The 21,054-nt window shown below is 40.6% G+C and overlaps 1 protein-coding gene across 9 annotated transcripts in view; it reads right to left on the bottom strand.

Moving 5' to 3' along the window:
* Positions 1 to 21,054, bottom strand: part of PDE6C (phosphodiesterase 6C) — a 52,211-nt gene that overhangs the window by 8,653 nt on the left and 22,504 nt on the right. For 6 of the 9 annotated variants that reach the window (XM_086378722.1, XM_086378721.1, XM_086378724.1 and 3 more), the window contains 7 exons: positions 20,807 to 20,956; positions 20,085 to 20,228; positions 18,873 to 18,941; positions 13,398 to 13,544; positions 13,046 to 13,153; positions 12,415 to 12,524; positions 10,672 to 10,759 (listed from right to left, as the gene is read on the bottom strand). In XM_086378722.1, coding sequence (XP_086234848.1) covers positions 10,672 to 10,759; positions 12,415 to 12,524; positions 13,046 to 13,153; positions 13,398 to 13,544; positions 18,873 to 18,941; positions 20,085 to 20,228; positions 20,807 to 20,956 — 816 coding nt within the window. The remainder of the gene's footprint in view (positions 1 to 10,671; positions 10,760 to 12,414; positions 12,525 to 13,045; positions 13,154 to 13,397; positions 13,545 to 18,872; positions 18,942 to 20,084; positions 20,229 to 20,806; positions 20,957 to 21,054) is intronic. The other 3 variants (XM_086378726.1, XM_086378727.1, XM_086378723.1) reach the window with 2 other exon arrangements.

Genomic DNA, 21,054 nt, shown 5'->3' with positions numbered 1-21,054 from the left:
CCAGGTTCAGTTCCCAGCCTCCCCACGTGGTAGTTGTAGCGTCCTGGACATCTCACTTAACATCTGTAAGTATCTGTTTTCTCAAATGGGGAGAACAACAGCTGCCCTGCTAACTGCCTGGCACTCAACCTGTGATCAGTAAATATTTGTGGAATGTTGATGCAGATGAGACAACTGGGAATGCATTTAAGAACAGTAAATTGCTACAGAATTTAATTATTGCTGTATCATTATTACTGGTAAGTTCTGAGGTTATCCCCAGTTTAAAATAGAATTGCAAAACCCAAGACCAAATATAGCTCTGTCATTCCAGGAGACTGAAATACTAGAAAGCAAGAAATGGACTAGAATTATGTGTGCATAATACAGCCTCCACCTAGTTCATCTTTTATAACTTCGAAGTCAAGAAAAATGGTATTTTACACAGCAGTAATAATGAGCTCATAATAGCAACTATAGCTAGACTTTTTAAATTGATAGAAGACATGGCAATTATACTCCAAACTACAACAAACAAAAGAAGACTTGTCTAGATCAAAATCCATGTCTTGCTTGAAAGAGACAGTCCTCAGCAGCACCTTGTGTGTAATCTCTGCTCAAATCTTCTGGATATAGATTATTTTTAACTGGTCTGGACTGACCAGGAAAAGGGCAGAGTAAGTGGGCCGTTTGGCATTTTAATCCCACTTAACCTTCCCTGATTTGGCTACTCTGGTGGCCTGCCTTTGGGTTGGTGGTGACCCTGTGGCATGTTTCCATCAGTGAGTCATTGCCCTTATCTGTTCACTGATGCACGTTATATGTTTCCCAGAGTGACGTGTAGCATGTAATTCCAACACAGACTTTGTAGGTCCAGTAGCACTTCAGGTCATTTTTGACTGCTGTACTAGGAGAAAAAAGGGGATCATGTGTGGAAATGCCCTAAATTTTTAGACAAATTATTAGTAGCACACTTTTAATCTCTTTATATAAGTCATTTTAATCCTTATTATATAGTGAAAAACTCTGCTAAAATAGTGGATCTCAGGTCTTCTCACCACACACAAAAAGATAATATGTTAATTCACTTGACTGTAGTAACGATTTTACTATATATCCATACATCAAAACATCATGTTGTACACATTAAACATGTAATTCTTTTTTAACTAAAAAAGTTAGAAAAAAAGAGCCAGAACATTATAGAATGGGGAGAGGGGACACACAGGGCAGGCTGCCAGATTTAAATAAACAATCCCTTAGGATAGACCTCGTCTCTACCAAGCGCCAGACCACGGACCACACACCACGACCACGATTATCAGTATTGTTTATGCGCCAATTACTTTTAATACATGTTGATTTTATTTTTAAACCTGGATACTTTGCTATTTGCTAAATATATGTGTGTGAGAAAAAAAGCTGTGTATATATATATAGAGAGAGACAGAGAAAATACCATTGTACTCCATTTAAGTCATACCTTTTTCTAATCCAGAACAATAAAACAGCTCTATTAAAGCAGACAGAATGGCAAACATTCTTTCACTTTACAAAGTAAATCAGTATTGCATTTCTTTTTTTTTTAAATATAAATATTTATTTGAATTGGAGGCTAATTACTTTACAATATTGTATTGGTTTTCCCATACATCAACATGAATCCGCCATGATGTACACGTGTTCCCCATCCTGAACCCCGCTCCCTCCTCCCTCCCCGCATTTTTTAAAAAAGATGACACACTTTTAAAATTAGTATACTTAAGAAAAAAGGATGTATGTTCAACTATTCAGTACTGCTTCCTTTGTTGATAGCACAATATTCCTGATTTTCACCTTTTTTTCCTTCACTCATTTTTACTGTACAAGTCTCTAATTGAAAAACCCTGTCTTAATTCAGTATCATTTTTTATTTCCTCTTTTCCTTCTCTCCTAGAAAAAGTTCTTAAAAGAAGAGCTTGTAAGTAGTTTCTTTTTCAGCCATGGATACAGATTCACATAAAAGATCCTGTTTCTGTTTAAATTAGTTACTTGAAATCCCTTGACCAAATTTATAGCCCATGTCTAATAAACATTTATACCTCTCACTGTACACATTGTGGGCCTGCCCCATACTTCATCTTATTTTTATTTTCCCATTAGCCCTCATTTTTTCTTTAATGTTACATGTATTTTTGGAAGCTCCATTAAAAATTTTTTGGAACAAGTTGAAGATTAAACATATATACATGCATGCAGTTGTTTTTAAGTAAGTGAAGGCAGAGCCAGTAATCTTTTAATTGGAGCAAGAGGTCTTAGAATGTAGACAGGGCATGGAAGAAGGAAGGATGTCCCTCAAAAATCCAGTCTGACACACAGAACAGCAGCAGAGGATGAGCTGATGGGGTAACTTCTGACGTATATTTGCACTGACTTCTATTACTTCATCATCTGTGCCAAAGAGAATGCTTTGGGTAAAAAGGAGTGAAGGCAGAAAGTTGGCAGCAATGATCAGATCCTAACACAGACCCTGTAGCTTCACAGGCTGGCTTAACATGAGCCTTCCCGAAAGCCCAAATCAAAGAGGTGAGTTCTCCAGACCAAAGAAATAGAATTGGTGAGACAGAGTTTGAATAAATAGAAAGCTGAGGCTGTCCACAGTGCATTCCTGCCCTCCCCTCACAGCAGATTGCAAGTTCCACTAAGGAATGAATAGTTTTCAGAGGAAAACAAGTGTAAAACCTCTGCATAAAGACCACAAGAACACAACCTATGGATTGAGTACAATTCCAACCAAAATACCAAGTTTGTGGATGTGTGTATGTAAATTGACAAACTTTTAAAATTTATATGAGAATACAAAGGTGTAATAAAAGCCAAAGCAATCTTCAAATAGAACAAAACTGGAGAATTTACACTGGAAGGAAGACTTTATTATAAAGCTATAGTAACTAAGATGACATATTAACAAAAGACACAAACTGACCAGTGTAATAGAATAGGGAATGCAGAACCAGACTATTATAATCAGTTACCTGGTGTAGGACAAAGGTATCACTGAAATGAAGTGGGTCAATAAATGGTGCTGAGTCAACTGGATTTTCACATGGACAGAAAATGTATCTTGATCTCTACATCAAACCATATATAAAGATAAGTTGTAAAATGATTGTGGATCTAAATGAGAAAGGTAGAACAATAAAATACCTTTATTACCTTGAATAGGCAAAAGACAATACTATACAACTAAAGAATTAATCTTTAAAAAATTGATCAAATGGACATTAAGAACTTATTTTCACCCAAATCCAACATTAAGAGAATAAAAAGGCAATTCACAGGGAGAAAATATTTGTGATATGTATTTCTGATGAAAGATACATAAATCAGAATAAAGAATTCCTACAAATCAAGTTGAGAACAAAGGTAGTCCCAAAACAAAATTTCAAAAGGTTAATATAAAAAATTGTAGTTTATATGTGTTAATGCTATTTAATTTGACACAAATCAGCGCATCCCCCAAGTGACTAAAATGAAAAAGATGGCAAGTGGCAAGTGTTGGAGACGATGGAGAGCCACTGGAACTGTTGGTAAGGATGTATTAATAAAACTATTTTGGAAAACTGCTTGTCAGCATCCACTGAGGTTGAACACATGCTCACCCTATGGCCAAGCAATTCTATTTCCAGGTACATACCAAACAGAAATACACCCATGTGTTCACAAAAAGACATGAACTAGAGAGTCACAGCACACCACATGTAACAACTCTGAATCAGAAGTCACATAAAGGTCTTAGAGCAGTTGACTGAATATGTAAATACAGTGCATCACTGCACACGCACACACCCCAAACTAAGAAAATAACAATAGAAGAAAGGAACACAAAAGGCAAATGAAAAATACATCAAAGGAAATACCCAATGGAACATGAAAAATCCACACTAATACCTATAGTTTCAAAACCACAAGAACTCAAAGGGAAGACTGTAAAACAACAGTAAAGTTGAAAATAAACTAGCAAAACTAGTAGTAGAATGAGGAAAATGGAATTGAATATAAAAGCAATGTAATCCACAGTAAAGCTACTCAAATAGAATAAGCAGGGGACATAGTCCACAGTCTTGAGGAAATTAAAAGAATATTTAAAAATATAAAAACATAAATGGCAAGGAGATTCAACATATACATAATTGATATTCCCAATGTATTAGAAAAATGTCCAAAGATAAAATGAAAAAAAAGCTTCCCTGAAATTAAAAAAAAAGACAATGGATTCTATGGATATGTGTAACCTATAACAAGAAAAAAATAGATGCAGATACCCCCAAATAAACATTGACAGCATCACTCTGCAGGATGAAATTTTTAAAATAAAATTAAAAAAAAAAATAGATGCAGAATCACCCATACATTCAAAGTTACTAAAATATGAAGAATTAAGAATTATATGAACATCTATTCAGAAAAACAAAGTCACCTACAAGGGAGAAAATCAAATCAGCCATTTATACCTCTTTAACACCAAAAAACAGTCCTCCAGTTTCTGAGAAGAAAGTAATGACCCAACAACCTTTATATTCTTCCAAACTGACTTTCAAAAATGTAACAAACAGATCTTCATAGGTGTGTACTTAGCTTAGAGACTGTGAAAAACTACCAGATGACAAAAATCTAGCTAAGATATGAGTCAAAATACACAGGAATGGACAAGCCATGATGAAAGTCTGAGGCTAAGTATCAGGCCCATATAAAAGTAGAAGTAGGAATAAACAATTGCGCCTCTTTGGTCTCAACCATACAAAAGAGATGACAAAGGGAACACTGTCATTTGGAAGTAAGACTCTGGTTCCAAGGCCTCCGACTCAGAAGCCGAACTATGATCACTGTGGCAACACCGCCAGGCAGAAGAGGAAATGTGACTGGAGTCGCCAGGGCTACAGATGGAACACCATCGAGGTGGCTGAGCGAGGCACCTACAAATACTGTCCTGAAGATTCAGGCGTGGGTTCTGGGAGAACACCTAACCCAAGAGAGCTGCTGGGCAGCATCCAGCTCATCTTAGGGATTTCCACCATTAGTCATGCAACAAACGCTCTGCTTTAAAAAAAAAAATAGACACTTAAGGAAATTATAAATTAATTTTATAAATCCTGATAACAGTAAAAAAAAAAAAAAAAAACTGATAATAAATACCTTACAAAACAAGTAAGAGATGTGGGAAGCAGTGTAAGTATTCGAATTGTTTCATGTTTTATAGCAGGGAGTTCAGAGATGGTAAAAAGGTAACATATAACCACTAGTTATTGATTTTAGTGTTCTCTATATGGATGTGAGAGTTGGACTGTGAAGAAGGCTGAGCGCTGAAGAATTGATGCTTTTGAACTGTGGTGTTGGAGAAGACTCTTGAGAGTGCCTTGGACTGCAAGGAGATCCAACCAGTCCATTCTGAAGGAGATCAGTCCTGGGATTTCTTTGGAAGGAATGATGCTAAAGCTGAAACTCCAGTACTTTGGCCACCTCATGCGAAGAGTTGACTCATTGGAAAAGACTCTGATGCTGGGAGGGATTGGGGGCAGGAGGAGAAGGGGATGACAGAGGTCACTGACTCGATGGATGTGAGTCTGAGTGAACTCCGGGAGTTGGTGATGGATGGGGAGGCTTGGCGTGCTGCGATTCATGGAGTCGCAGAGAGTCGGACACGACTGAGCAACTGATCTGATCTGATCTGAAGAACTAATATTTCTTGTGATTATGGACACAGTTCTCTGAAGTTCTGTAATTCCTTCCCTTAAAAAATGTTTCTTCCATTAAGCTGAAGTAAAATTAAAATCTTCATTTAAGATAAATGCAAGGCCGCTCAGCAGTGAAAAGTAATGAATCACTGCTGGCTCATTCGCTCAAAATGAACAAATCACAAAATTATTGTTCTGAATGAAAGTCGTCACCACAAAAGAGTAATTACTGGATGACTGCATTTATATAAAAATCTAGAAGATTCAAACGAATCTGTAGAGACTAAAAACATTTCATTGCTTGCTTTGGGCTGGGAAGGGAGAGAGGCATAGACTACTACAGAACTGAAGTGTTCTGTATCCAGCGATAGAGTCCCAGGAAGTCCCCTTTGTCATCCCGAAGGAGAGGACTGAAGGGTTCTTTCTGTGTCCTGAGTGTGGTGGGGTAAAATCTATCCAAGTGTAGGGACAGAATTCATAGAATTTGTATGAATGACACATTAAAGGGATGCTTACTGTACAAACATTACACTTCAATAAACTCAAATAGATAACTCTAACAACAACAACAAAATAGTTTGGATAGTGAGATCCCCTTTTTCTAACATTGTTTCTAACCATCCTGCCCATATATAGTCACAGTGAGCTACCATGAAGTTCAGTTCAGTTCAGTCACTCAGTCGTGTCCGACTCTTTGCAACCCCATGAATCGCAGCACGCCAGGCCTCCCTGTCCATCACCATCTCCCGGAGTTCACTCAAACTTATGTCCATCAAGTCAGTGATGCCATCCAGCCATCTCATCCTCTGTTGTCCCCTTCTCCTCCTGCCCCCAATCCCTCCCAGCATCAGAGTCTTTTTCCAATGAATCAACTCTTCACGTGAGGTGGCCAAAGTATTGGAGTTCCAGCTTTAGCATCATTCCTTCCAATGAACACCCAGAACTGATCTTTAGAATGGACTGGTTGGATCTCCTTGCAGTCCAAGGGACTCTCTCAAGAGTCTTCTCCAACACCACAGTTCAAAAGGATCAATGCTTCAGCACTCAGCTTTCTTCACAGTCCAACTCTCACATCCATACATGACCACTGGAAAAACCATAGCCTTGACTAAATGGACCTTTGTTGGCAAAGTAATGTCTCTGCTTTTCAATATGCTATCTAGGTTGGTCATTACCTTTCTTCCAAGGAGTAAGCGTCTTTTAATTTCATGGCTGCAGTCACCATCTGCAGTGATTTTGGAGCCCCAAAAATAAAGTCTGACACTGTTTCCCCATCTATTTCCCATGAAGTGATGGGACCAGATGCCATGATCTTAGTTTTCTGAATGTTGAGTTTTAAGCCAACTTTTTCACTCTCCTCTTTCACTTTCATCAAGAGGCTCTTTAGTTCTTTGCTTTCTGCCATAAGGGTGGTGTCATCTGCATATCTGAGGTTATTGATATTTCTCCTGGCAATCTTGATCCCAGCTTGTGCTTCTTCCAGCCCAGCGTTTTTCGTGATGTACTCTGCATAGAATTTAAATAAGCAGGGTGATAATATACAGCCTTGATGTACTCCTTTTCCTATTTGGAACCAGTCTGTTGTTCCATGTCCAGTTCTAACTGTTGCTTCCTGACCTGCATACAGGTTTCTCAAGAGGCAGATCAGGTGGTCTGGTATTCCCATCTCTTTCAGAATTTTCCACAGTTTCTTGTGATCCACACAGTCAAAGGCTTTGGCATAGTCAATAAAGCAGAAATAGATGTTTTTCTGGAACTCTCTTGCTTTTTCCATGATCCAGCAGATGTTGGCAATTTGATCTCTGGTTCCTCTGCCTTTTCTAAAACCAGCTTGAACATCAGGAAGTTCATGGTTCACATATTGCTGAAGCCTGGCTTGGAGAATTTTGAGCATTATTTTACTAGCGTGTGAGATGAGTGTAATTGTGCGGTAGTTTGAGCATTCTTTGGCATTGCCTTTCTTTGGGATTGGAATGAAAACTGACCTTTTCCAGTCCTGTGGCCACTGCTGAGTTTTCCAAATTTGCTGGCATATTGAGTGCGGCACTTTCACAGCATCATCTTTCAGGATTTGAAATAGCTCACTGGAATTGCATCACCTCCACTAGCTTTGTTCGTAGTGATGCTTTCTAAGGCCCACTTGACTTCACATTCCAGGATGTCTGGCTCTAGGTCAGTGATCACACCATCATGATTATCTGGGTCGTGAAGATCTTTTTTGTACAGTTCTTCTGTGTATTCTTGCCATCTCTTCTTAATATCTTCTGCTTCTGTTAGGTCCATACCATTTCTGTCCTTTATCGAGCCCATCTTTGCATGAAATGTTCCTTTGGTATCTCTGATTTTCTTGAAGAGATCTCTAGTCTTTCCCATTCTGTTGTTTTCCTCTATTTCTTTGCATTGATCGCTGAAGAAGGCTTTCTTATCTCTTCTTGCTTCTTTGGAACTCTGCATTCAGATGTTTATATCTTTCCTTTTCTCCTTTCCTTTTTGCTTCTCTTCTTTTCACAGCTATTTGTAAGGCCTCCCCAGACAGCCATTTTGCTTTTTTGCATTTCTTTTCCGTGGGGATGGTCTTGATCCCTGTCTCCTGTACAATGTCACGAATCTCATTCCATAGTTCATCAGGCACTCTATCTATCAGATCTAGGCCCTTAAATCTATTTCTCACTTCCACTGTATAATCATAAGGGATTTGATTTAGGTCATACCTGAATGGTCTAGTGGTTTTCCCTACTTTCTTCAATTTAAGTCTGAAGTTATAAATTTTATGAAGAAATGTTCTGAATAATAAAAGTATTCTGTTATTTATGCTAAATAATACATTTTGTCATTCTGATAGTACATTGTAGTATTAAAGTTTATATTCTGAGAAATTTGGCTAACAAGGGCTTTAACCCCTATTCATTAGGTTAAAGGGTAGATTTCTGACTAGTTTAGAATACAGACAGTTCTGTCCTCAAAGCAGGGAATCCAACTCTACTGGGACATAAAGCCTGATAACATACAAAACACAATAAGTAATGCCTACAAAATGGCAAAATTGCTAGGTAAGGATTTGCCTTACGTAAAAAAATTAAAGTTTTAAATATAAGTATTTCCTCTATACAATAAATAAATAGAAGAACTGTACTGTCTTCCAAAAATGTGAAAAGAACATCTGATGTTAAAATTTCATGTTTTCAGCATTCAGTTTGCCTGCTCATAAAAAGCTCTGTGATTGCATTTATTGCCTAGTGACTCTATTTACAACCCTTAAAAGTCTGCAATTAGCAGGTCAAATAGCATTGTAGATAGGTCCTTGCCAAGGTGGCATGGATTACTAGGATGCGATATTCCTTTTTAAAAAGAGTAAGCCTTTATCTAGCCATGAAAACCAGTTCAGACTGCAGAGTAAATAACATTTAAAAATTACAATGGGAAACAACAACTCTTTTAAATTCTCAAATCCCAGAAAGTAAAAATATATGAGCTACTAGGAGCCCTTCCATAGTTAAGCATTTAAACATTTGGCTATAAAGGTTTTAGAATATATTTTGCATTAGTAGGTAAATGTAAAATAAATTATTTTTGATACTGCCTGCCTGTGGTATATGTAATCAGCTGGATATATGGAAGACCCTTACTCAAAAACATAAGACCATCCCAACCAGTAAGGCAAGACCCTTAACAAACTGGGTGGATAACAAATTACTATCATATTCGTGAACTACTTTCAATTCTATTTTTTCCAACTCTCATAGAACAGATATCCTCATTCTTTTTATGATACTACTGCAGGAACAGGTCCTGGCTACACACGAGAGTGATGAAAACTCTTATTAAAAATGCAGATTCCTAGGTCCAATCCCCAGGGAGCCTGGTAAGTGGGAGATGAAGCCCAGGATGTGTTTTTAACCGCCTGCCCTCTTCTGCCCTGTGAAATCGGTAATTCAGTGCAGTTGGTCTCTGTCCTCCTGTCTGGATGCTGCATCAATCAAAGGCTATTAAAAATATTTAAACCATATGTCTGTTTTCTTTTTCCACTTTTCTGCCTAATTGCCCTTACAAATTTTTCCCACTTGGCTTTTGATTACCTAGAAGAATGTAATATTATCTCGAAACTTGGACATATTTCCTTGTACCCCTTCTCCTGAGCCTTTAATAAGCAATTATTATCAAAAGTGAAAAAAGCTCCACTCTCCCAAGGGCTTATTTATCCTAATGAGTTTGTGTGATTCTAGACAATTTCTCTGTGCAGACAGAAGAATGTTCCCTTCTATCTAACAATGATTCATTCTGAGTTAGAATCTTCTCAGATTTGTTGTCAAGCATAACTAGATAATATTCAAAACTTTTCCAACAAGCCTATATACTCTTTAAATAAAATCGATAAAAAGAAAAATCTTTTTATCGAAAGTTAGTAGTACATGATATTGTATAAATCACAATGAATTCAGGGCCAAGCTTAACCCACTTCCCGTGAAAAGTTCCCTGATGCCACCCCTCTTCTCTCCTATGCCCCACCCACTCCTGAATGGGACATCTCCCTCACTCACTCAGTGCCTCTGATGGCAGCTGTCTGATCTTACAGCCTGATTTTCATGCCTACCCCCAAACTACCAACACCTGACTGTCTCAAAGATCCAGACAATGCCTTAACAGTACATGCCCTATGAATAAGAAAAGCAGGGGCTGTGTAGCCTCTTTTTACATTCATACATACCCAAGGTAAACTTTTTATTCTTACTCTACATACTCTACAGACCCACAGAGATTCTGTGACTTTTCATAGCTCTTTCCTCCTCTATCTCAGCTACTTCCAATTTGATTGTTCAAAAACTATCGCAATATAGTCATTTCTATCAATTGACTTCAATAAGGGTATATACACTGTCAGCCACCAGCATTCAGGATGATCTTCTTGCTAAGCATTTTCTGTGGGTTAGCACTTTGATCCAGAGCTTGTGAGCTGCCCTAGAGAGAGAGACCCACGTACCTCATCCTGCAGGAGCGTCTTACTGTACTCCAGGTGGTGCCTCTCCAAGATGGAAGAGCCGTGAAGCCTTGCTAGCGGAGATGTGGACCTAGGAGGAAAAGGGTCATTTTAGCTATTTAAAGATGACACATAAGATGACACAGTACAGAATCCTTGCAATCTGAGGATTTTTTTTTTCATGTCTTCCCTCTCCCCTAATGACTGTGAAACAGTTGAAAGTAACATATTGGAAAAGAATTTTTAGATTTAGAACAGAAGAATATGCTCTTAAAAAATCTTTTTAAGAAAAACCCTAATTTGTTAAATGCATAAAATGATTTAATTGCTTGAACTACAAAGTTTCTCTCACGGAAAGAAAAGGAAGAAGGTCAGCTCGCCCATCGCTGATGGAACCCATGCAGACTCCCAACACCAGGCCAAAGCAGAAGTCTGGGATGTGGTCTCATCTCTTCTGCAAACCTGGAGACAAGATGCCACATCCCATTTGGCTACTCTCTTTTCATCTATGGCAAGTTAGATTTGACTGTTTGGGACTTGTTTCTTCATCAGTAAAAGAGGGGAACAATAGTAACTCCCAGGTGGGAGGGCTACAAGGATTCAAAAAGGCCATAGGTATCAAGTTCTCAGCTGGTCTCCCAGTACACAAGTGCTCAATAAATATTCATTCCTTTGAAACTGAATTGGCTGAAGCAGTTAGGAGGGCGGAAGAGAGCTCAGTCATTGTCAGGAAACCTGCATTCAGGAATGCGGAACAGCCAGCACGGGCTGGAGCTCTTAGAGGAAGATGTGTCTTGCCTGAACCCAGACTGGGAATCCCCACTTCAGGGCAAAGCCTGATTGGCAGAGTTGCTGAAGGTGAAAAGTCACTGCTTAATTCATTGAGTAAATTTCTTGAGCATCTACTATGTAATTTCAGACATACAATTTCATGTGATTGTCACAGCAGTCTTTGAGAGGTCAATATTGTACCCATTTAACAGTTAAGAAACTGAATCTCGAATACATTAAGTGATTTACCCAAGATCACTTAACAAGAAGTGTTTGGATCCCACAAACCCAGACTCCAAAGCTCATACTCTCTAAAATGTCTCACTTCCTCTGGTACCTTGTGGGTAGTGGGTTATGTGTAGGAGATGAGGATATAGTGCAGCCAAGGCAGACAGAGCTTCTTAAATGTCACTATCAAGGAGCTAGGTTGGCCATGGCATTGCTGACCAATTTTGAAAGTGCCAATGACAAAGTAACTAATAATAATAATACCTGATAATTATTAACCACCTAGCACCAACTGTGAGCTGACTGCTTTGTATGCATAGCCTTATTTAATCTTTACAGTGACCTTAAGTGTTAGGTAGCATTATTACAGTTCTTATTTTCCCAATGAGGAACTCAAAGCTTAGAAAGTTTAAATAATTTGTGAACTCAGTGAACACAAATCTGTCCGAGCTGAGAGCCTGCACTTCTTTTCTTAGGCAAGAGGGGAAGGTGGTGATGATGTTAAGATGCAAGCTCAGCTGGTGGAGGAACAAGGACGGGGAACATGAGAGGTAGTGAGCCCAGGAAGAAATGTTCTCTAGCTTGAGTTGGGGGTGTCACCCAAGGGTGTACAACTGCAAGTCGAAGATCAATGCACCTAAAGGTATGAATTCAATACTTTGATGAAATAAAGTTGAAAAAGTGAAGGCATTTACAAATGAGGTATGGGCACCAGAACTATCGATGCGGCAGCATATGTTCACTTACTTCATCTGATACAAATTATTGGTGCCTCTGTGGTCAATGTCGTGGCAGAAGGCAGCAGCAAGCATGGCAAAGGCTTCAAGGTCTGTGTAGTATTTCTTCAGTCTTCCTGTCTAAAAGAAAATAGACATATATTTTCACTTACATTAATACATTATGCAGCATGTGCAGCGAGGCCTGCCTCTGATGGAGAAGGGTGTCTGCTGTGTTTTGAGAGCAAGCTTGCTTGCTTTCATTTTTGGTCACACCGCGTGGCATGTGGGATCTTAGTTCCCTGATCAGGGATCAAACCTTGACCCTTTGCATTGGAAGCATGGAGTCTTTACCACTGAACCACCAGGGAAGTCCCAAACTGGTTTTATTTCTTGTAGCTCATTCTGGGCAGTTACAAACCTAGCAGGTAACTGAATTTTTTTCCTTGAAAGACGTAAGTACGTGAGTGTCAGAGTTATCATCCAGTCAAACGCCCAGGGATACCCACATGCCCTGGCATCATCTCCAGAGGATTTGGGGATTTATGGGATTGTATCCATGAATTCCAAAATTACAGCTCTAATGTGATAGCCTGTATCTCTTCTCACCACGTTCAGGAGGGAGGCACGAGGTTTCACCAACTGCTGTGCTCCACACCTACCATCAGCAAAGTGAACATGGTCTGCCCCACGTTAAACCCGTGTCGCCAGTTGTGGTATGTGACGGCCCGGTACCCCTTCCTCACCGTGTACATCCATCTGGTGAGAACCTGCCGCCGAAGAAGACAACGCCACTCAGACTTTGGAACAGAATTCTAAAGGTTAGAAGGTCTGTGACAACCTTATCTGAAAAGATAGGATCGCCTTGTTTACAAGGTTTAAGCGGATATATTGACAAAGTTAATGATAATTTAAGATCCACACTGCAGGGAATCTGTGTGAACCACAGGTAATTTTACACAGTGGTGAACTGCCACAGAATCACACCATATTTTAAATTAAATACCATCTAACCTCTACAGGTACTTTGAATTTCTCCACCACGTTTATTTCAAAAAACAGCCGAAGTCCACACTTAATCAGTTCGTGCTCTGTGATGGGCAAGTCGCTGAAGCGGAATTCATACAGGTCTGCAGTCCGTGGGTCTGGCAGGTCCTCCTTCTGTTGAAACCAGGACCAAAGGTTCCAGTTTACATTCTTTTTTATCCCTTTAGTCAGACACAAAATTACAATGCAGTGATGCCACATGCACTTCCCTGAGCCTCTACATACCCACTTCTGGGTTACGCCCCTATTATCCTCACAACAAATCTGCACAACGACCCTCAGTTTCCAGATGGTTAAACTGAGGCTCAGCTATCCTGAGAAGCTTTCTACGTGACGCATTCAATTCCAAAGCAGACCCCAGAGGCTACTTTCTTTCTCTGATGCAAAATAAAATGTTGAATTACAGCAGCCTAACCCATTTTCAATACTCTGCTGCTGCTGCTAAGTTACTTCAGTCGTGTCCGACTCTGCGCAACCCCATAGACAGCAGCCCACCAGGCTCCCCCGTCCCTGGGATTCTCCAGGCAAGAACACTGGAGTGGGTTGCCATTTCCTTCTCCAATGCATGAAAGTGAAAAGTGAAAGTGAAGTTGCTCAGTCGTGTCCGACTCTTCGCGACCCCATGGACTGCAGCCCACCAGGCTCCTCCGTCCATGGGATTAACTTCTCTTTTTCCCTCTTCTAGAAATATTTAGTAAACAGTAAATGATGGCTTGATTCAGTTCTATCGTATTTTCTTTACCTGTTCAGTGATGCTTTCCCACTAGTCTGTGGGTTCCCTAAGGATGGGATCATGGTGTGTTACCTGCTGCAGTAAAAGAACCTGAGGGCTTGTCCCACAGAGGTGCTTGGTTAATGTTCATTGAATGAATGAATGAATGCCCCCAGTGTCCTGGAACACACGCAGACATCTCATTTAACCCACCCCTTGTCAGGATTTAGGACCAGATGAAAAAACAGTTGAACTAGTCACATGGACATGGCTTGGGAAACAAAAATGTGGGTCTTGCCTTTAAGGACTTCACTTACTGAAGTGGTTAAAAATACAGATAGTGAAAGGTGAGATTCTGGAGGGGTGTGTATTCAGCTGATGTGACAGACGGCAGGGTGGAGACAACCCCACAAGAAGAAAGAAGCAGGCGAGGAAAGAAGAAAGAAAGAAAGAAAGCACACAGTCTGCTGTGTGGCCCAGCAGACGGACGTGCAGGAGCAGTTCAGTTCCGTGGGTGTTCACTGAGCCCATAGTAAACCCTCAATACTGTGCTAAGGTCACATCCCTCAGAAAGCTCAGGCTTGGTCCAGAGGATGATTCATGTTCTATTTGTACAAATTTCAACACCAAATGCTATATGGCTCTTTTAAATACAATTATGGTATCTGTTCACCTAACCCCCAAGTCAGAGCTGGCCCTCACACCCTTGCCCTTCTTTGTAGGGTCTTCCTGATTCTCCAAGGAAGAAGAACCCCTTCTCCCCAAGGCCACTCTTAGATGGTCACTTTGGGCAGAGACCTCTCTCCTGCAAAGCAATGGTTTTGAGCCAGGAAACTAGTGTTCAGTTCTGGGTTGGGGTTAGCTACATCAGTGTTCTTATCTGTGAAATGCGGATAACAATAGTAACATTTTTGTCTTTGTTGTTTTAATGAAAAAGCAGTACCAATTTTATTTTCATGTGTCAAAGACAATTAGAGGGGATTCGTCACACGACCCCTAGGGAAAGTGAAAGTCGCTCAGTCATGTCTGACTCTTAGTGAGCCCATGGACTATACAGTCCATGGAATTTTCCAGGCCAGAATACTGGAGTAGGTAGCCTTTCCCTTCTTGAGGGGATCTTCCCAACCCAGGGATTGAACCCAGGTCTCCCACATTGCAGGCAGATTCTTTACCAGCTGAGCCACCAGGGAAGCCCCTAGTGGCACTTCCCAAAGCTCCTTCCTCACACAGCCTCTCGTGTCCTCCACTGTTCCTTCTTCTCATCACTTTCTCTCTGTCCAGAACCTCCCAGATTCCTTGCCCATGGGAGCTCTTTTTTCCTTTTGTTCATTTTTAATTATCCAACAGACATTTATTGGTTCCTATTTGTGTTGTAGGCATTATGGATAAAACAATGTCACTACTCCCTGAAATGCACATTCTTGTGGGGAGAAATGGAAAATAAGCACATGTAAAAATCAGACCAAGAACTGTGGGGTGCAGTGAGGGGTGCCCCATGCCACAGAACCTCCCTGCTGGAAGTCACCTCTGCCCTGCTGTTCTCAGCGTATTATGTAAAGATCAAATGTGAAAACATTTTTTGAAGCATGACAGGGTCAGTCACACTAACGTGTAAGTGTGCATTTTTAGCAAGAAACAAAGTAAGAAGTTCTCAGAATTATGACTCCCAGGCCCAATTTGCAGACATAGGCAAACCATTGTAATAATACTATAATACAGAAATCGCAGGTTTTGAAGAACAGCAGTCATTCAACAGTGATACAGAGAGCTTGATAGAAATAAAGGCTTTTGCTTGGTCTGAGAAGTAGGAACTCTAGCACCAAAGGCTGGTTTTCTCCTCTTTGATGGAACCCACAGCTGAGATTGAGAATGAGAGGCGGTGAGCATGAGAGATTGAGAGAAGTCACCCTCTCTGTAACTGTATGTGACTGTAACATGGCCCCACTGGCCTCCTGCATCCAGGCTAGCTCGCTCCCTCTGCTCCAGAGACCCTGACCATCTGATTAGGTCACTTCCTGGGTCCCAGTGTGCCAGGCTGCCATGTGTGGTCTTGCCCCACCTCCCTGCCAGGCCTCACAGGCTGCTCCCCTCCTCCACTCGCTGGGGCTCTGGCCACACCAGCTGTGTCCCCCTACCCTGGCCTGGACTGTCCTGCTTTCCCTTCTCATCTCCAAGCCCGCATCATCACTCTCTGCCCACCCAGCTCCCGCGTTCCCTTCAGGCCTATACGCCATGGCCTTCATCTCATTCTCCACCACCTTCTGTGAGGAGAGTGAGGCCCTCGGCCTCCCCAGGGCCCTTGATGCTCACGCCCTATGAACCCGTCCATTCAAGGCAGTGTCATTGCTTGTATTTTTCATCTAATAAACAAGGGGTTTCTTGAGCCAGGTAAGAACCAGACCACATTATCTTTCGCCCTTGGGACTTAACAGTTTCTTGTATCATAGTGCATCTCAATAATTAGTGAATGAATAAAAAAAAAACTCAAGGAGGAGTGAATGAGGTACTTCTCTGGGATATTCTCTCTACGTCTTCTATGGTCTGGTAAACAGGAGCTACAGGGCATCTGTGAGTGACCTGAAATGTCCCAGGAAGCAGGGGGAGGAAGGGGGACAACCTTCCCCACTTCCTCTGCCCAAGTTGCAGTGCTGCTTCCTCAGTCCTTACCAGCACAGCCCCACGCACCTGCTGTTACACCTATAAAAGAGGGCCACGCCTTCCCTGAACCAAGAATTAAAGCGCATCCCTGGAGAAAATCACGGTAAGTGAAGACGCATATGTATTTATGCCGCTTGGAAATTATGCCAAGATAGTTTCAGAGCACCCCTCTGAAACACCTGTTTGTTTCTTAAGTTGGGCTTCCCTGATAGCTCAGCTGGTAAAGAATCTGCCTGCAATGCAGGAGACCCCAGTTCAATTCCTGGGTTGGGAGGATCTGCTGGAGAAGGGATAGGCTACCCACTCCAGTATTCTTGGGCTTCCCTTGTGGCTCAGCTGGTAAAGAATCTGCCTGCAATGCGAGAGACCTGGTTTTGATCCCTGGGTTGGGAAGAACCCTTGGAGAAGGGAAAGGCTACCCACTCCAATATTCTGGCCTGGAGAATTCCATGGACTGTATAGTCCATGGGGTTGCAAAGATGCATATATATATTTATGCCACTTGGAAATTATGCCAAGATAGTTTCAGATAACCCCTCTGAAATCTGTGTTTGTTTAAGTTACATGCAGCAATGATTTAGGATGAGCTTTAGAGCATATCTTATATTCAAAACAAGCCATTTTGTTGTAAAGCTACTGATTCTTTGTCCATTTTATTGCTTTTCCATCATAAGGCCCTTCCCTCCTCTAAACAGAGAACTAGAAAATTTCTAACATGTCATGAATATCAATTAAAGCTTTGTTTTACAAAGAAGATGAGTTTTGTTGGGGGCAAATGAGCAGAAGGAAGGGTCATCTTCTGGACTACATGTGAGAGGGAAGTGCTCACCAGTTAAGTCAAAGAGAGTGAGAGAAGGAGAAAGAGCCTCAAGTGACACGAAAATATGCAAGGTGTCAAAACATAGAGGTCAAAGGCCACTGGCTCTGTGGTGGTACAGCCAAGGGCCAGGACGGGGAGACAGAGCTCATGAAAGATGGGGATGGGGAGGTGAGATACTCAGTATATCTTAGCTCAGAAAAAAAGAACGCAGATCGGAAAGGGGCAGTGGAAAACAGGATAGGGTAGTTAGGGAGGCAAATAAATGTGACGTTACTTCAATTTCAGACAGATTGTATTCAAGCCTCTGAAAGTCAAAGGTCTAGGGGCCTTGGTAAATATCCCAGGCTTTTAGTTGGGACCCCAGAAGGGCCACCCTCTAGAAATAAAGATTCTACCCGAGTAGGAAGGGCAAACCTCAGATAGACCATCCCTGATGAACTCTAAAACCAGCTCCCTCACTGGCCAGAAGAAAATCAACCCTCTGAAGAGAAAGATAACATCACCCAGAGCCCCTCCAAGCTTTTACCCACAATGTCTGGGTCTCAATGAAAAAATTATGAAGTATGCCTTAAAATGATCAAATGAGTAAAACTCAAGAGTAAATATAGACAGTAGAATCAGACATATAGGTGATTCAGGTATTGAGAATTTAAAATCACTACGATGAATAAATTTAAGAAGATCGACGAAAAGAGAGAGAAAGTCGATAAAATGACAAAGTTTCAGCATAGAGTTGAAATCTTAAAAAAAAAAAAAAAAGTTAAATATACATCCTAGAACTGAACAAGAGAAGCTCTGAAATTAAAAACTTACCTCATGGGTTTAACAGTTGACTGAAGAAAATTTGGGTGAGTTTAAATAGTAGATACAAAATACAGGATTAGTGACTGGAAGAGAAGTTATTTCAACTAGACATGATAGGCGTGACCCAATGGCAACAATAGGAAAGAAATAATTCCTCCAGGATCCAGAAGAGAAGCTAGACATGGCAGAAATGACAACGGTGCCTGTAAGGGTCTGTCTGTAACTCTGCCACATCTTCAAGGGTGGCCATGGTGTAATCCAAAGCTATTCAAATAAACCAGGCCATGCTATCCCCCAGAGTCTGTGCCTGAACTCTCTTGTGCAGTGGTCTAGATTAGCTGTGACTCTAATTTACCTTTGTGGATTGCACTGTGGGGGACAAAGAGGAAGAAAAGCAGGGAACCATATTTTATTTAAAAGGCATTAAGGATAGAAGTAAAACACTTACCAAAATTGTGACAAGCTGTTTTTCTTCACAGTCTTCAATTACATCTATATTTAACTTCTCTTTAAATTTCTAAAATGTAAAAGCAAAGGAAGTGTGAAATTCCTATAAAGTTGATCTCTATGTGATTCCTTTACTCTTAAAATCAGTTAAAATAAAGCATGCTCTAATGAGTCCCATGACAAAGTGCCATACAAAGGTCTATAGCACTGGATTATGTAGAATTTTCTCTAAAACACAATTACTCTTTCTTATCCTCCAAAATGTAACAGCAGCTGTCTCAAAGAGAGAGAGGAAGGAGACATTGATAGTTCACACGTAGGCGAGAAAAATGAGTGGCTTACATCTGTTTTTCTATTAGTTTATAGCAATTTCCCTGTATTTCCCCAGACATTTTCATCTTCAACATATCAAATTCTCAAATTTCTTTTACATCTCAAACCACCCAGCAAAAACAAACAAAAACACCCCAGGAAAACTATATCACACATTCTCTGAAAGCTAGGGAAATAAAGGAATAGAGATCATGGGTGTGTGATATTTCCCCTTCATTTGGTGGTGATTAGAACACTTCTAGCAAATACCTACTGGCTCCCCAATCATCCATGATGTTGATTTGGTCATGTTTGTACACTGAAAATTTTAGTGAATGTGATATGAGGGAAGACTTGAAATGAGCTTGCACAGCTGGGCTTGCGGTCTGCCACTTGTCATCATCATGAGAAGAACATCTACCAGGTAGGTATGATGATCAAGGATGACAGATGCAGAGAGCCAACCAGATGCACAGCTCACAGCCCAACCAAAATCAGTTGAAGCCTGGTCAACCCATAAATGCATGAGAAATAGATGCTTATTGTCATATACAACTGAGAGGTTACGATTGTTATAGAGTATTACATGGCCAACAGCTGACGGTTCCCTCCATGGAAATATTTTTTTCTGTGCTAACAGTCCAATCTAGACCTAACTATTCCAGCTTCTACAGAGCTATTTTAAACAAAAAGCTGTTCCAACCAAGCAGTCTGGACATTCAGTAAGGGTCTGTGTACTATGAACCACCCAAATTCTCCCTGACCCCTCCTTCTCTGTCTCCCCTTCCTCAGCCCAGGACTAAACTTATTTTCCGCTGTCAGACCTCTGGGTACTCCGGTGAAATCCAGAAGCCATGGTTAAACAGCATCTAATCTCCGTAGGACTGAATTCCTCACTTACCAAAATAGACTTGATCTCATCAGGTGTAGCCTTGGTGTGGTTCATGAGCATTTCCTGGGCTATGTCCTTTCTGTTCTCCAGCTTATTCATTTTCTCATAGGTGTCAGTATTTAAGAGAGACCAGCCAAGAAACTGTGTGAGAGTCTGAAATTGATAAAATGTGATTCAGTTCTCTAAAATTAAAGGAAAATTGATTTGGAGGCAACAGTCTGCATGCTTTCCTATCCAGCAATGGCTCTTCCCCCATCAAAAACCCAGTTTCTTGTTTTAATCTAAGAAAAAAATACTAATAGTCAGCACCAGACAATAAAATTGGCTAAGCCCTCGTTTTCGAAGTGCTTCATGCACCATGGATACTTTATTAGAGGAAAGGATGACCCAAATCCAATCAGATAAAGAATGACTTGAATCAGAGAGGGCTGGGGGTGACAGCAAGGAGCAGAGGGGGAAAAAAGGGAGTGGGGAGAAAAAGAGAGAGAAACCTTTTCCCCAATTTCCTAGTACTGGAAAGAATTTTGATTAAGTCAAACATTCACACTTTGGTAGAAAACAGTGCAGTTTTATGGAGATCAGGAAACAAATGACACAATAACGACATATTGATGGCAAGCGTGTGTGACTCACATCTTAATTACACTTTGGAAACATCTTTCCAGAACAACAATTATGCGTCCTCTATTCATGAATTTCATCTCCCTCCATTATTTTATAATTGCACTCACCTCAGCGATGTGCTCATCATATTCATCAAAAGGCTTTCCATCCTTCCTGTTGTAAAATGTAGCTACGCCCACGATGTCTTCCTTTTTGTTGACAATAGGCAGGGACAAGACATTTTTAATGACCCAGCCAGTTTCATCTACAGGTCCTTTCTACAAACAAAAAAGACACAGGTTATTTTTCAGCTTTTTAGTTTGAAATTACTGTATATTCACAGGATGTGGCAAGAGAAATGTACAGAGAATCCATG

Source organism: Bos grunniens, chromosome 26 (genome assembly GCF_055505025.1).
Source record: "Bos grunniens cultivar Pamir isolate PY7600 chromosome 26, Bosgru_T2T1.0, whole genome shotgun sequence".
NCBI classification, from domain to species: domain Eukaryota; kingdom Metazoa; phylum Chordata; class Mammalia; order Artiodactyla; family Bovidae; genus Bos; species Bos grunniens.
The sequence above is the reverse complement of the archived record's forward strand: the minus strand, read 5'-3'. Positions and strand labels throughout refer to the sequence as shown.